General features: G+C 53.4%; 1 protein-coding gene across 2 annotated transcripts; it reads left to right on the top strand.

The window, feature by feature from the left end:
* The first annotated feature begins 1,157 nt into the window (after window positions 1-1,157).
* On the top strand, window positions 1,158-17,057 carry FOXRED2 (FAD dependent oxidoreductase domain containing 2). 2 transcript variants are annotated; one of them, XM_059934830.1, is made up of 9 exons: window positions 1,158-1,212; window positions 1,835-2,383; window positions 4,093-4,344; window positions 4,466-4,729; window positions 5,087-5,253; window positions 7,881-8,046; window positions 10,341-10,582; window positions 11,778-11,948; window positions 14,761-17,057. In XM_059934830.1, the coding sequence occupies exons 2-9, from the start codon at window positions 1,836-1,838 to the stop codon at window positions 15,012-15,014; spliced, it is 2,064 nt and encodes a 687-aa protein (XP_059790813.1). In that variant the 5' UTR covers window positions 1,158-1,212; window position 1,835; the 3' UTR covers window positions 15,015-17,057. The 2 variants fall into 2 exon arrangements, with proteins under 2 accessions (XP_059790813.1, XP_059790812.1); XM_059934829.1 differs by lacking the exon at window positions 1,158-1,212 and adding an exon at window positions 1,227-1,350.
* The last annotated feature ends 59 nt before the right edge of the window (window positions 17,058-17,116 follow it).

Genomic DNA, 17,116 nt, shown 5'->3' with positions numbered 1-17,116 from the left:
CATTTCCTGAACCATAACAGACTAGTAAGACAGGTGGTCCAGAGGCTTTTGGCTACTGTTAACAGGGCCTAGTCCAGTAACAGTACATGGAGTGGCCTATCAGTAAATTGTGCCTGGCCTGGGAATGAGCATTCCTAGCACCATGTGACAAATCAGTCACAGAATGCCTCCCAAACCTTGGTCGAAATTAAGACTGAAAGGGAAGCAATTGTAAAATAAAGAATGTAACCTACTGCCCAGTTCTACAAGAATCAAGTCATTAGCCACTGCAGTTGCTGACCTACAATATACCCTGAAGGAATTCAGGATGAGGATTGGGAGGAGGAGCTTTTTACTCTAAGAAAAGTGGCAGAACCGGCCTTCAGGCAGATATTTTCAAGAGAAAATCTTCTGAACCCAGTTTCTTGCATTTTCCCATAGAGAACTAAAACCATTAACTAAGCTGTTAATTCCTTGTGAACAGCAGCAACCTTCTACCAAGATGTGTGCTTGATTGCACATACCCCTTCATCAAAATCACATATATGCCGGCCTCCCTCCCCTACCGCTTCGTTACAGTCCTCGAGCTTTCTGGAAGAGCTCATAATTTGGAGTATAAATGGGGGTTTTAATGTCACACTCCACTTATTAACTGTGTGACCTTAAGCAAATCACCCCTAAATTCCATTTGGCCAGTCAGCTATTTACATTATATTGGAAACAATCCCTGGCCTTCCTGTTCTGGTGGAAGATCCAGTCAGTCCTGTTTCTTAGTAAACAATAGACAATCATTGTAGCGAACACGAGTTAATTTGTTTATCTGTCCTGGCTTCATTAACCTGGTTTCCGGTCCCAAAGTACTGACTACCCAACTAGTCTTTGGCTACCGTAATGGAGTGTAACAGCCGGGATTATCTCCAAAAGTCGTCTGCTCCCGTGCCTCCCTTACACGTGGAAAGACACAGCTTTAAAGAGCCCCAAGCCACTTGCCAGATTTGATCTTCACTCGGGCCACCACCTGCCAGCGCGCGCCGGCCGGCGGAGCAGCACGTGCGCGACTCTCGCGAGCTATCCGGAGCCCAGGACCCGGCAGCCCAGCCCGCATGACGCGCGCCGCCACGTGACCCCGCCCCCTGCCATTGGCGGGGCGGGAGGGGCGGGGCCGCTGCCGTGGCGCGGACAGGCCGAGCGCGGCCTCACTTGGCTGCGGGCTGTCTACGGAGCGGCTGGGAGGTTCGAGCTCTGTGCCGGGGGTGGACTGGCGGGCCGGGGAGGCGGAAGCTGCGGGCGTGGGCACCGCGCACGCGTGGGGAGCGGCTCCCTGATTCAGCGCGCCCGAAGGAGGGTGGCCTCGCGCTGCTCCGCGGGCAGGTGTGCTGGGGCATCCCTGTCACGTGACCCAAGAGACCCGGGTGTGGGACGGGGTGCCTGCAGACACCTCCTTCAGGCTGGAGGCCGGAGCGCGGGGGCGTGGCCAAAAAGACGTGACCCTCGAGGGTCTGGCCTTGGGAGGCCCTAGCGGGGTGTTGGGCATCCCTGGAATTAGGGGAAATTGGAGAAAACACCCAGCCTCTTATTACCATGGCAATAAGGAGTCTGGCGCCCTTGGGAACTAAGGTCCTGAGGGAGATGGAGGGGCTGGGGACTCCTGGGGGGAGCCCAGATCCGAGCTTGAAACGATGGAGTCAGGGCAAATGAGTTCAGAGGTCCTTGGGTTCTGGTCCTGGCTGTGCCCCAAGTCGCAGTGAGCGCTCCGGCAAGCCCCTGCCTTTCTGGGCCCCCAGTTCCTGGCTCACGTCCGCGGGCCTCGAGGGGCCTTCGTGGTCCGAGGCCTCACCTCTCTGGTCTGCCGTAGGATGGGCCTCTCCGCCGCGGCCCTGCTGTGGGGCCTCCCAGGGCTGCTCCTGACCATCGCCCTGCACCCGGCTCTCTCCCCGTGCCCCGCCCAAGCCTCGGTGCCCGCGCACCGGGACTACTGTGTCCTGGGTGCCGGGCCCGCGGGGCTGCAGATGGCCTACTTCCTGCAGCGGGCCGGCAGGGACTACGCCGTGTTCGAACGCGCCCCGGGACCGGGCAGCTTCTTCACGCGCTACCCCCGGCACCGCAAGCTCATCAGCATCAACAAGCGGTACACAGGCAAGGCCAACGCCGAGTTCAACCTCCGCCATGACTGGAACTCTCTGCTCAGCCACGACCCCCGGCTGCTCTTCAGACACTACTCCAACGCTTACTTCCCCGATGCCGGCGACATGGTGCGCTACCTGGGCGACTTCGCAGACCGGCTGGGGCTCCACGTGCTGTACAACACAACCATTGCTCACGTCACTCTGAACAAGGATCAACGGGCCTGGAATGGCCATTACTTCATCCTGACCGACCAGAAGGGACAGGCATACCAGTGTAGGTAAGGAACCAGGCTCCAGAGCTCACCTGCTGAAGCCAGTGCCTTCCCTGGAAGAAGGAAACCCATTGGTTGGCCCGTAGGTGTGGGAGAAATGGGAGAAAAGAGGCATTTCTGACCATCCCTTGCTCCCACTGAAATCCAGTGCTAAGAGGTTCAGTTCAGCCATCATTTACCAAGTGTTTCCTAGAAATGTATGTACATACTTGAACATTCTGACCATTTCTTTCCTCCAGGGTTTTTCGGTCTTCAGTATCTTCACATTCACTGAAGGACTCCAACATTGGGTATTGAGCATTGTCTGAGCTTATGCACCCACAAAACCCTTTTTGTAGAGCATCTCCTAGAACTTGTGTTCCCCAAAATACATTCTGAGAAATGCTGGCAAGTGTCCAGCAAGTGTTAGACAGGCTCAGTAGGATTTCTGAACTGAATGAGAGGGAGGGCCAACAGGCAGTGCTGCCAGGATTCAGTTTTAGCTCGCTTTGACTTGGGAGAAAGATTAGCATAGTGTAGAGAACCCAAATTCAGAGTTATATGTTATTCTGTGTTCGTCTAATCCTCACAAGGACCCTTTGAAGGAGGTTCACTGATCCCCATTTTATGGATGAAGAACTGAGGCTCAGAGAAGTTAAGTAACCGGTGCTGTGTCACACAGCTAATAAGGGGCGCAGCTGCCACTTGAGCTCACATCTTCCTGACTCTGAAGCCTGTGTTCTTAACGCTGTGCCCGACTGCCTCTCCCTTCCCGGCCGTCAGCCTAGCACCTGGCTCCAGGCAGGTGCTCGATCACGGTTCATTTTCTCATGCCTTTTGCCAGAGGCTCAGCCTTGCTCCTTGCTTGTTACAGCCCAAGGAGAGAAGGGTTGGGGCAGTTTGGACCCTCGCATCTTAGGCAGCAGTGCTACGGTGTAGGGGATTCAGATGTGAGCAAGTGGACAGGCCAGAAAGCAAGGGGCCACAGAGGCTTCTCCAGGCCACCCAGTCCTGTTTTCGAAACTACCTTGTGATCAAACCGTTCCTCTGCAGGCCGACAGGGTCCAGCTCCCAGCTTGTCCACCACAGGATTGTAATCCCCACCAGCAGAAAGAGCAAGACTCTGGAATTAGGCTGACCTGTGGTCAGATTCTGGCTCTGCTGTCTAAGGAGCTGTGGAGGTCGTGGGCCCACGTGGAGCCTGCATCTCCTCGCCTGTAGAGCAGGCCGAATAACACCAGTGCAGAGCTGCTTTGAGCAGTAAGATGAGGCAGAAAGCACTTAGTACAGGGCCTCATACACAATCACCACTCAGCAGATTCTGCATCTGCCAGGCAAGTAAGAAAGGGGGAAGCAGAACGTATAGTTTCATTTTCATGACTAGGGTGGTACTTGGTGAGGCTGCCATGTTCAAAATTAAGTGAATTATTCCATTTCTCATGGCGTCACTCTCTCCAAAGTCAGAAAGTAAAACTAATTCTCACGTTTGGTATAATCCCAGGAAGGTGTAAAGGAAACTGCACCCACTGGATCACTCAGTGAGAGGCCAGGGTAAAGTCTCCGATGCACTGGGACAGGTCAGGAGGTGGGTGAATAAATGAATGACCTGCTTTCTTTTAGGAGCCAGCAGTCTGGGTGAGGCGGGTGAGCCAGGCGGCAGGTCCAAAGAGGGATTTTCACTTCGTGGTCTCATAGCTAAGAGGCTAAGCCATCCTCCCTCTGTCCCCCACCTGCAGCGTCCTTCTCGTGGCCACCGGCTTGTCAGTCCCCAACCAGGTTGACTTCCCTGGCTCTGAATACGTGGATGGTTATGAGTCCGTGTCCGTGGATCCCAAGGACTTCGTGGGTCAGAATGTGCTGATCCTGGGCCGGGGAAACTCGGCCTTTGAGACGGCGGAGAACATCTTGGGTGTCACCAACTTTATCCACATGCTGAGCCGCTCCCGGGTCCGGCTCTCCTGGGCCACCCACTACGTCGGCGACCTCAGGTATGCTGGGCAGGTACTGTGTGTGCTGTGCTGCCAGCCCCTGACCCCCACCCTGGTCCCTGAGGCTCCCTTACCCGGCACAGACTTCTTTCTCTCTCCTGACATTCCCCTTGGGCCCCAGGGCCATCAACAATGGCCTGTTGGACACATACCAACTGAAGTCCCTGGACGGGCTGCTCGAGTCTGACCTGACGGATCTGGCCATTGTGAAGGACCACGAGGGCAAGTTCCACATCACCCTGAAATTCTTCCTGGAGGAAGGCAACCGGAGTGCCGACGCCGTCCCCCTCCCCCAGGACGATAACGACAACTTCGCCTTGCGCGTGGCCTACGACCGGGTCATCCGCTGCCTGGGCTGGAACTTCGACTTCTCCATTTTCAGCAAGTGAGTCCGAACGGAGGGGAGGAGCTGGATCTCTCAGCAAAGCCCTCTGGTCAAGGCCCAGGTGGACAAGGAGACGCCAGAGGGCTTGAGCAGATCCTCCTGTGCCATCAGGTCACACAGGGACCCAGAGCCCAGCCTCCAGTGCGGCTTGAATCCTGGCTCTGTCCCTGACCCACCACATCTTTAACGTGAACCTCAGTTACTCTGTCTGCTAAATGGCCATCGTCATACGCGCCTCCTAGGGTCATGGTGTGGTTAAAATTTGAGCAGGAATGTAAGCACTTAGCTCAGTGCCAAGCCTGTAAAAGGTGTTTCATACATAGCAGCGATTTTATTCACAGCCCTTTCCACTCACAGGTCCCTCCGACTCTCTGCAGGGGGTGAGCTCAGCAAGAAGTACCCCCTGGTCAAAGCCAGCTATGAGTCCAAAGGGAGCCGGGGCCTCTTTGTCCTGGGGACAGCCAGCCACTCCGTGGATTACCGGAAATCTGCTGGGGGCTTCATCCATGGATTCCGATACACAGGTGAGCCCGGCAGAGAGGGCCGCTGTCCCCAGACAGAACTGTCCCCAGGGTTTGTAAAGACACGCCTGATTCCCTTAAAGCAGCCTTAAAGGGATTACTTATCAGCAGTTGATTGTCACAGATTCCCTGTGGGGCAGGCGGCAGTGGGTTTTCTTGGTCTGAGGACACATCTAGAGAAGTACCAGATAAGGTGTAAAAGTAAGTACATCTGGGGGTGGCGTGTTACCCGTGTCACCATGATTGGCAAGGATGCTGAGCTTGGTTGGGGCTGCTAACCTGGGGAAGCAGCTGGGCGGTCTCAGGGGTGAGGCTTCATAACCTCCCTAAGCCTCTGTTGGCCCTCCCAGATGCCAGAGTTGTAAATGAGGTGAATTCTCCACCCCATAGAGCTGTTGTAAGGACTAAATAAGGTAATATCTGGAGACCGTGGAGCTGTAAAGCATTACGTACACATAGACTCTTTGGGTACCAACAAATTTCAATAAAAATTGCAACTAGATTATATCAGCTCTCTTTCAAAACTCTCGGTACTAAGGGTACCAATTTTCTGCGCTCTGGGTAGCCCGTTGGATGGGTGCTTTATTGCATGACGAGTGTTACATGGGCCAGTTAATTTGACCATGAAAACACCATAAGGGTCCTTCATCCTGATGTTTCTATATTTAATTTGATGCCTCACTTGCCTTAATGCTACTTTTTGCATTTCACTCTACTTCCAGTTTGACAGGGAAAGATAATCATGCTTTGCTGTTGATTTCCAGATGATATGTTTTATACCCCTTGCATGTGGTCAGGGAAAGAAACCGAGAATGTTAGCTGTCTGTTTACCAAAATATTTGCAAATGGAACACACACACACACACACACAGAATGGGAAGAGTCATCTCTCCAGCTGTGTCCCCAGCAAGAAACCCTCCTCACGTTCCCCTGCATGTCACCCTTCCTGCACCTGCTGTCCTGACAGGTACTGCCCCATCTCTCTTGCTTCCCTCTGTCCCCTCATCTTTCCCCAGCTCACATTCTTAATTCTCCCAACAGCCCCATAAGAGACATCCTGTTATTTCAATTCCATTTTTCATAGAAGGAAACTGGGGCACAGAGAAGTTAAGTCACTTACCCAAAGTCACCCAGCCAGTGGATGGCAGAGGTGGCATTTGAATCCACACCTGTCTGACTTTGAGGCTCCCAGCTGACCACCACTAAGCTTCAGGCAAGTGGGAAACAATCCTGGATGGACAGGCCACCAAGAGCTGTGGTCATTCCTACTAGCTGGGGACCCCACTAGAGGGAGGGGCAGTGTGACTGTACACACTACATCCTGCCCGACCTTGCTCATCATTCAGCTGAAAAACAGGTCCCCAAGGGAGACAAGTAGAAAACAGCAAGCCAGAGTAAAGCAAGATGAAAGATGGTAACCTCAGAAGGTAGGGCCTGCTGGGAACCCTGCCCCTCCCCCTCCTGTCTCTCTCCAGTCCATCCCAGCCTCACTTGCCTGACTTGGGACCTCTTGGTCTCTCCTGACTGGTCTTCCTGCCATTGGTCCCTCTGGCTTCCCATCCAGACACTCCGGTACCCACCAGAACACTGTTCTTTAAACAGAAAAACCTCCAGGGGCTCCCCAGCCAGGCCCTCGGCATGGCATCCGGAGTTTCGTGCAGCCGGCACCAGCTCGCCTGCCCAGCCTGGCCCTCGCCTCCTTTTCAGAATGTGCCAGTTTCTCAAGGTTTTATGTCTTTGCACCCATGCTGCTTTTGTCAGGCCCCCTTCCCACACTTCCCTAGCTGTGTAATTCCTCATCCTTTCACAAAACGCAGCATAACCTTGTTTCCTCCAGAGAACCAGATGTCTGTCTGTCTGTCTCGTGAGGCTGAACATCCTTTCCTGTGACCGTTGGTCGACCCAGTCTCCCAGCGCGTGAACTGGCTGTCTGTGTCCTCGCTGTTACCGGATTTGGGTGTTGTGTTGATTCATTTCGAGGAGCAGGCACCTGTGTGTGGTGCCCCAGTGTCACAGCTGTGTAAGGGCAGCCCCAGGTACACAGAAAATGTCCCCCTGTTGTTTGAGATGGCTGTTGCTTTTCTGTCCTTCCAGAGATATACAGAGCATCTCAAAGTAGAACTTAGTAACAGATGTGGCTTTCGGCTGTGAAGGAGGGGGAGCAGTCAAAGGTTTTCCATTTGGGAGTCTCTGATAGACATGGGGACTGGGGGGAGGGGAGAGGTTGCAGAGGAAGGCTCTGGGTCTGGTTTGGACGCACCACATGTGAGGTGACAGTGGCAGGACTTCCGTATGCAGGTGGCCTAAAGCAGAAGCAGGCAGTCTCGGGCCTGGGGACCAAATCCAGCCGTGCCCGTTCATTTCGCGGTCTTCTGTGGCTGCTTTCCCACCAGAGGCAGAATTGAGTCAAGTGAGAGAGACCGTCTGGGCTGCAAAGCCAGAAACACTTCCCATCCAGCCCTTTTCAGCACACACGTGCGGACCCTGTTCTAAAGGCATCTTCTTGGAGCCGCGCATACAAGCGTGTCCTGAGTGCAGAGCTGGTGGGGCTCTGCGTCGCCCCCCACTCCCCGGAGGTGAAAGATAACATCTTAAGGGCAGCATGGCATTCCTCCCTCTGGCCATTTCAGTGCGTGCCGTCCACCGGCTGCTGGAGCAGCGTCATCACGGCGTCACCTGGCCCTCCACCCAGCACCCCATCACGCAGCTGGCCAGTGCCATCATCCGGCGCGTCAACGAGGCTTCTGGGCTCTACCAGATGTTCAGTGTGCTGGCCGACGTGGTCCTGTTGAAGGAGTGAGTAGTCCAGCCCTCGCCTTCCCATTGCCCCTCCCCCTCCCACCCCGTCTTGCTCTTCCCTTCCTGTTGCATGTGTGGAAGAGCCCAGTGGTTCTTTGCTAAGATGAAGATGGCTGGTGGGGTGGGCAGGGAGGGTGGGGATCAGTCTGTTCTGGGGAAATCAGTGAAATCAACACCACAAGCTCTACTGACGGACAGACAGACAGACACGTGGGTGTGCTGCAGCTTTGCCACTTTCCACCCATGTGATCTGGGGCAAGTTAGTTAGTCTCTCTGAGCCTTTCTCTCATCTGCAAGATAGAGCTAATAATACCTACCTTGCAGGACTGTAGGAAGGAGTAAAGGTAACTGGTAGAAAAGCGTCTGGTACCAAACAGATGAGCAGTGAACTGCAGTGATGACGGATCACCACCTGCGTGGGTGTAAGAGCTCCTTGGGCCAGACCATGTCGGCTCCTTATCAATCAAGTGATAAGCAGCAGATCACAGAGGACGCTCCCTGAGAAGGAAACCATGCAGAGCAGGGAAGGGAGAAGAGCTGAGGGTGGTGAGCGGTGGGGCTGGTTCTCAGAGGGAACAGCCTGGTCCAAAGCCAGTGAGTGCAGCAGCACATTAAGTTCAGGGACATGCAGGAAACTCAGCGGTGCTCAGAGCAAAACCCCCATCACCCTTGACTCCTCTCTCTTTCATACCCATTCACCGCATTCACAGCATCCGTAGGTCCCATCAGCTCTACCTTCAAACTGTGTCTAGAATCTGCCTCTCACTAGCGCCCCCACTGCCACCTTGGTCTGGACCATGAGCATCTCTCACCTGCACTGATACAGCAGCCTCTCACCTTTTTTTTTTTTTTTTTTAATAACGGTGTAAGCCTTGGAGATTTTTTTTTTTTTTTAATTTATTTATTTTTGGTTGTGTTGGGTCTTCGTTGCTGTGCAAAGGCTTTCTCTAGTTGCGGCAAGCAGGGGACACTCTTCATCGCGGTGCGCGGGCCTCTCACTATCGCGGCCTCTCTTGTTGCGGAGCACAGGCTCCAGACGCGCAGGCTCAGTAATTGTGGCTCATGGGCCTAGTTGCTCCGCGGCATGTGGGATCTTCCCAGACCAGGGCTCGAACCCGTGTGCCCTGCATTAGCAGGCAGATTCTCAACCACTGCGCCACCAGAGAAGCCCCAGCCTCTCACCTTTGACCCCATGGTCTGCTCTCAACATGGTGGCCGGAGTGATTCTTTTTTTTTTTTTTTTTTTGGCTGCTGGTGTGTGCAGGCTTTTTCTAGTTGTGGTGAGTTGGGGCTACTCTTCGTTGCGGAGCACGGGCTCTCAGCGTGCGGGCTTCAGTACTTGTGGCACGCAGGCTCAGCAGTTGTGGCTCGTGGGCTCTAGAGCGCAGGCTCAGTAGTTGTGGCACACGGACTTAGTTGCTCCACGGCATGTGGAGTCTTCCCGGACCAGGGCTCGAACCCGTGTCCCCTGCATTGGCAGGCGGATTCTTAACCACTGTGCCACCAGGGAAGACCCAGAGTGATTCTTTTAAAACTTGAATCACTCGAATTCAGCTCTGTTCAATATCCTCCCAAGGCCCGCAGCTTCCCTTCCCAGCCCAGGTGACACCCGACATTCCCATCGTGGCACACACGGCCCTCCTTGACCCGCCCCTGCCGACTTCCCGTCCCCTCCCCCTCGGCTCCACTCCAGCCACACAGGCCTTCTTCCTGTCCCTTGAACATGCCAAGGTGTTCGCTCCCTCCTAGGGCTTCTCCATCACTGGTCTCTCAGCCTGGCTCCCCCTCTCCCCAGATACCCACTCAGGTTACTCAGCGTCTTGTCTTCTCTCCCCCGTGTAAGTCAGGGCTCAGCTGTAACAGTAATGTTCAGGTGAGACGCGCAGGCCTGGTCAGTGTCTGCACGCCGCTTGACGGGCGCGTCTAGGCAGGAGAGGCAGGCACACGCCACACACGCACGCACACGCCACACACGCACGCACACGCCACACACACCACACATGCCAGCACACGCCACACGCACGCACACGCCACACACGCCAGCACACGCCACACGCACGCACACGCCACACACGCACGCACACGCCACACGCACGCACTCGCCACACACGCCAGCACACGCCACACGCACGCACACGCCACACACGCCAGCACACGCCACACGCACGCACACGCCACACACGCACGCACACGCCACACATGCACGCACACGCCACACACGCACGCACACGCCTGTCACCTCTGCCGCAGCACTGAGGCTCTTACCCCCGCCGTGTTGCCCCTGTCCCCAGGAATGCCACTGCTTTTGCGTACCTGGAGGAGTTCCCCATGCAGATGCTGGCCCAGCTGGAGACAATCACAGGAAGAAGGGCCAGGCACGGGCTCTTCGTCATCAATATGGAGTACGGCCGGAACTTCTCTGGGCCCGACAAGGATGTCTTCTTTTATGACCGCTCTGTGGGGCACACGGAAGACGCCTGGCTGTCTAACTTCCTCCATCCTGTCATCTACTACTACAGGCACCTCCCCACTGGTGAGCTGGGTCTCCGCTCTCCCCCGAGCGAGGGCACTCCTCAGACCCCAGCGCCATTAAGCTGTCATGCAGCACCCTCAGCTGACAGAAGGGGGGCCGCTAGGGGCTCTGCCTAGAGCCTAAATGGGGCAGATGGTCCAAGAACGATAAATGCTATTCCCAGATTCTGGCCCACACGTCGACCTGGGCAGGCCACGTGTGGAGCGGCGTGATCACCTCCAGGCACCACGTCGTCAGAGGGGCACTGTTGTTGCTGTCTCCAAAGGAGGCTGACCGTGGAGTGGGGAGCGGGGATCTGGGGACTGACTCTTAGAAGGAACAGGGAAGGGAAGGGGAACTGGTTAGCACAGGAGGGGAGCAGGAGAGCTGGGCAGTGTCCCAGGGCCGTCCTTTCCTCGCTGTGTAACCTTGGACCGTTACTTCACCCCGCTGAGCCTCAGCTTGCTCGGGTGTGACATGGGGGTGGCCATGGCACCCTCCTTGTAGAATGAGGGTTAATGAGATGATACAGCACAACGCCAGCATGGTGCCCGGCACGGAGTAGCTACCAAATGATGACCAACCTGGGGAACATGACTCCTGCTTCCAAACTTGAAGGGATGTCCCCTGGAAGAGGATGATCTAAAAATAGAGGCCGTTCCAAGGGGCGGAGGTAGTGTCCACAGGTAGAAGTGACAGGAGCGCAGGTTTACGTTCACACTAAGGAGCAGCTAATCGTGGAAGCTGCCGAGGGTGGGATGGGCCACCTCCCAGAGTTTCCCGAGGCAGGGGTGGTCATGGCTTGGTGCCCTGTGGCAGGGACACACGGAAGGGCACCCACCAGGTAGGAAACTGCACTAGAGGGGCCCTAAGACCCCTTGGATGCAGGACCCCGAGTCTCCTCACAGAAAGGCCAGTTTCAAAGCAGTCACAATAGACCTCAGTCCACATAAGTCTTAGAAGCAAACCAAGTTCAAGTGACTGGTCTTAGTTGTGCCCGCTGACAGTGCAGGGGATGAGTCTGGTCTCGTCCCTCTCCCTCACGTCCACCTTCCAGACATTCGGAAGGACAGCTGAACGGGCTGACCGTGGCCCATGCAGAGGTGCATCAGGAAGGCTGAGCGCGAGGGGCTGGGGGGCAGGCACCCGGGACATGGCCCCAGGAATGGAAGCCCCGCACTCGGCTCTGACATGACGCCCCTTCTCCTCCCCACAGAGCAGGAGGTGAGGTTCCGCCCCGCAGGCTGGCCTCTGCCGCGGCCCACGGCCATCCACCACATCGTGGAAGATTTCCTGACGGACTGGACGGCCCCGGTGGGGCACATTCTGCCCCTGAGGCGCTTCCTGGAGAACTGCTTGGACACCGATCTCCGGAGCTTCTATGCAGGTAACTTAAGTTTCCGGAAGGACAAAGGGGCTGAGCTGGAGGGTGAAGAAGACCGGGTAGATCCGTGCCCTGTGGAACTTTAGGATGCGCGTCTAGAAACCCAGACCCAAGACTTCCATCTCCTACAACGGGAGGACTCGGTGTTCACAGAAACCCCCTCCCAGTACAGCACACCTGCAAACACTGAATAAAATGTCTTTTTTAAAAGACTGGCAGGAAAATAAGGGAACTCCCCAGAGGCCAAACACCAAGAAAAGCACAAACCCACCGCTGGATGAGGGATACCTGCTGACTGTCAGTGGCCTAGAGCCCGGGTAACTGACCAGCACTTGGAGCTGGGAAGACGAGGCTGGAGCGGGGTAGGATGTCTGTACAGAGACCTTTAAATAGAGCTGGGATCTCAGTGGGTAAAGCAGAAGGCAGAAAGCACTCCCGAGAGAGACAGAGGAGACACATGCTTTTGGCTCTGGGTAGAGTGGGGGGGGAAATCTCCCCTGAGAACTTCCATCCACTAGGCCTCACTCATATGAGTTTGGGGCCAAAGTTCACACTATCGTTGTGGTGCAGAAATCACAGAAGTCGATGTGAGTCTTCTGTGAGGACACATACCTTAATACTAGGCCTCAAAGAATTCCCCCAGATAAAGTTCCCAGGAACATGAACTCCCAAGCAGAAAGCAGTTAACACGTAAGGATACAAACTACCATGAGGGAGTGTCAGCAGAAGCAACACACTGTAGGATGAAACCTACAAAGCCTGTGGGAAATGGAATGGTCAGAGAGAGGATGTAGAGTATGTCCAAAATCTGTAAGTAAATAAAAGAGAGATTACTGAAAATGGAATGAAAGGGTAGGACTACCAAAATTGGGCAGATTTCAGAAAGGTCCAAATGGAACTTCTGGAAATGAAAATATAAATTTGTAATTAGAAACTCAATGTCAAGGTTAGTAGCACATTAGACAGAGATGAAGGGAAAATTGGTGAACTGGATGGAAGATAGCTCTGACAGTCAAACCCAAAGAGGGACCTGGGGAGAGAAGTCTCACGATCCAGAGGGAGAACTGACCAAAACAAGCCAAATTTTTGTCTTTTTTTTTTTTAACCCCCTGAATTACCAGGATACCCACTCTTTTTTTCTGTCCAGCAAACATCTGTTGAACAGTGATTGTATATCACGCACTATTCATATCAAACCAGGTTAGAGACAGTCAGTCCTTGGCCTACGGGGCAGAGAGCAAGTGTCCTTCTTTCATCCCTCAGTCTACCTTGAAATTAAAATGTATATATTAAGGGAGATGGCTTAAAACAATACTTTAAGTTAATAGTCTAAATATATGTAGATGCTCAAACAGGGGTAATTCATAGAGCAGAGCTAAGCAGCTTTGAAGTACTAGCATTCTGCAGACATAAACTCTGACCATACACATGAAATTACCCACTATAGGCCTAGAGACCTCAGCTGCAAAACCTCTGTCTGTTTCTCGAGGTTTCAAGAGTACACAGAAATGCCAGTGCCTGTTAGGGAGTGTATTCCTACCCTGAGTTACGGCTCCTGCCGACCCATCATCACAGGCCTTGCAGCCTCCTGGCTCCTACTCCCTAGATACACTCAACAGTACAAGCCACTAAGTGTCACTGCCTTGAACTTGAAGGAGTCCTCCCCACAAAGGGCCAGCTGGCAGAGGGTGGGCTTTCCCTCCACCCGGTTAGTGGGTGTGCAGCTGCTAGTTCTGGACCCAGATCTGCTGGGCTTCTCCACGCCCTGGCCCCTGCAGAAGGGGTGACGTATGTCATAGGAGGTGCTTGCCAACAGGCCACCTCACTGCCCCTCTCCGTCCTCTCCCACATCTGCTATCTTCCCTGCTCAGAGAGGATGGTCATGGACCATTCTGGCAGGGGCCCTCGGTACTATAAGTCAGAGGTAAGGTAGGAAATAGTTTTCCTGTGGCACCTCACAGCCTGGTCACTCGTGTGAGCCTTACAGCATCCTTTTGTAATGTGCCCATTCACTGAGGCGAGAGACTCGATGGTTTTCTGACACTCACTACATCTTCCCATCCTGTCTCTAAATCCCTTAGAAGATTAAGCCCACCTCTGTTTCATCCTTTTTATTTTTTAAGTCAAAGTTATATAAGTACTTGGCTAAAAGGCTTTTTTACCCACTTCCATTCCCATTCCCCAGAAGGAATGACTTCGAGCTCTTCTGGTTGTCTCTTAATATTTCTAGATAACACGTATCCACAGCTCTTTCTTCATTGATCAGATTTGACCTACACACCAGCTTTCTGCTGTGGCACAGACGAGGGTTTAGCAGTTTTATCTTTATGTCCCCCACAGTGCTTAGAATCGTGCTTTACACACAGTATTTGCAGCTCAGACATTGCTGAGGGAATAAATCTTTGCAGGGAACTCTGAGCTCAAAATGGAACTGACCACCAAGTTCCCAGCCCCCCCGGGGTGGCTCCTGGAAGAGAAGGCTGAGGGGCTGCTCCCGGGTGGCTGAGCGCCCACCCCGCTGGCGCCACGCACAGCAGCATGCGGGCCTCCCACCTCTGGGAGCTGAGCCGTCTCTTTGGTTTGCTTTCCTCTGGAGCCTTGTTTTTCCAAAATGTTGAGGTAGCCTCCCAGTCTTGGAACCTCAGGGAGGGATGAGATCCACGGCTACCCAGGTCAGACGTGAGATACCCAGAAAAGTCAGCTCCCAGGCTCAGGGGATGGAGGGAACCGGGTGAGGCCCCTGGGGCATTTGCACCCCCTCCCCTTGCACCTCCCCCCACACCTCTCAGCACGACCTCCTTTTGCTTTTGTGCAGAGTCCTGTTTCCTGTTCGCCCTAACACGCCAGAAGCTGCCACCGTTTTGCCAGCAGGGGTACCTGAGAACACAGGGGCTCATGGGAACCGAGAGCCTCCGCCAGCGCGGCGTGGAGAGTGGGCTCCTGTGGGACTATGCCACTGTGGGCCGGGGGGACAGCGGCCAGCGACCTGGCGACCACGGGCCAGGACAGCACCCTCTGGCTCCAGGGCCTCCGGTCTCGCCCTTCGACAGCAACAAAGAGGAGCTCTGATGGCCAGGCTTCTCCTGCCCAGGCCCACAGTCAGCCCTGCTCTTTCCCCACGGTTCAGTGCTCCCATCGACGTGATTGCCGGAGACACCTCAGATCATCGCAGTGACCGCACCAAAGCCACACGGAGGGCACGTAAGGGCTGAAGGGCGGCCACTCGGTGGTCTCCCCTCCTGTTCGGTTCAGGGGTGCCTGGGAAGTGGGGTCCAGGGAAAGCATCTTCTGCCAGATGGAAGGGAGCCGCCTTCCACACCGGACTTGTCTGCAAATGAGCTGTCACGGAGCACCAGGCTGGCCTCAGTTCTGTCCCCATCAAGTGCCCAGTGGTTCCTTTTCCTTCCAGTTGTCGACTTAAAAAATATTCACAACCTAAAAGTTGAGAGTTATGTTTTATTCAGCGGGAATTTTTAAGACTTCAAACCCAGGAGGCAGCATCTCAAATAACCCTGAAAGAACTGCTCCGAGGAGGTGAGGTGGGGAGCCAGGTTATATAGAAGTTTTGCAACAAAGGGCAGGTGGTCTGAACATCAAAAGATTATTGTTAATTAAAGAAAACCAGATATCCCAAGTTTAGGAATTTAGCGCTTTTCTACGTATGGGAAGATGCAAGAGTCTGGGCTCACTGAAGTCTTTCCTTTGAAATGCACCTCAGCTGTCTGGGGCCAATATCCTATGTTTTCACATCCTGAGTTTCCTCAGGGCTCACCGTAGGCAGTGGCTGCAGTCTGATGGCTGCTGGATGGCAGGTATTCTTTCCTTCCTGAGTTCCCTCAGAGCTCACCAGCTCACATCAGTGGTGGCTGCAATCGCTGATGAGTGTGACATCCTTTGTTTACTGATACAGCGGGAAATACTCCATTTCTCAGATCCTCCTCTTGGTTGGAAATTTGACCAATATTTGGGAGACATTTCATGACCAAATTTTGTCCCACGGCACTGGGAGGCGCATCCCAGATGAGGTGAAAATTTGTGTTGATGTGTCACTCCAGGTGCTAGTTTCCAGATTAGGCCCTGTTGATGATTAAAGATTCTCTGGATCATCTGTCTTACTAGTCTACTATGATCCAGGAAATGTTTTCCCTTGTTGTTCCTTCCCATACCTAGAATCACACTATTACAGTTATTCTATAAGAGTCATAAATGTGATCTGTTTCCTCAGGGTGTTTAGCCATCATCAATTTTGTTGGAGGCCTGGTTACACACTGGGTACTGTAAGAGACAACAATCTTATGAAACAGACAGGATATAAGTAATGCAGCTAGTAATATTCACAAAGTCGTAGTGCAGCAGGGAGACACGAAGTATAAACAATTTGGAAACAAAGAACAAATTAAAACAATTACTAGTATAACTAGTTGTAATCCAGTTGCAATAAACCATCAAGTCCACAGGAGGGCCAGCTGGAGAGGCCAAATTTTGGCAGGAACAGGTAGAAAAAGATAAATGTTTCATCTTTGTTTACAAAGGTATACCTTATCAACTTGTTGTACATCATAGCATAAGAGAAAACGTTTTTCTGAAAAACGAAGATTAAAGCTAGTATATTTCCCAAAGTCATAAAGTTATAAATCATATTCATCAATTCCTTCAGTCCCATGTAATTGATTCCTGTTGATCTGGATGAAGTAATCAGGTTTTGAGTTTTGTCATTTGTTACAGAGTTCAGTGGTATTATCTAAAGGCAATCAGAAACATATTTGGGGACGTCCCTCCCTGTTGGTGCAGTGGTTAAGAATATGCCTGCCAATGCAGGGGACATGGGTTTGAGCCCTGGTCTGGGAAACTCCCACATGCTGCGGAGCAGCTAAGCCCATGCACCACAACTACTGAGCCTGTGCTCTAGAGCCTGCGAGCCACAACTACTGAGCCTACGTGCCGCCAACTACTGAAGCCTGGGCACCTAGAGCCCATGCTCTGCAGCAAGAGAAGCCACCGCAATGAGAAGCCCGCGCACCGCAACAAAGAGTAGCTCCTGCTCGCCGCAACTAGAGAAAGCCCACGTGCAGCAACGAAGACCCAATGCAGCCAAAAATAAATTAATTTTAAAAAAACGAGAAACTTGTATTTGTTTTTTATGAGTCTTCTTAAAAATCTTCATTTTGTAA

Source organism: Balaenoptera ricei, chromosome 10, assembly GCF_028023285.1.
Source record: "Balaenoptera ricei isolate mBalRic1 chromosome 10, mBalRic1.hap2, whole genome shotgun sequence".
Classification (NCBI taxonomy): domain Eukaryota; kingdom Metazoa; phylum Chordata; class Mammalia; order Artiodactyla; family Balaenopteridae; genus Balaenoptera; species Balaenoptera ricei.
Note: the sequence above shows the minus strand (reverse complement) of the source record. Positions and strands in the feature narration are given on the sequence as shown.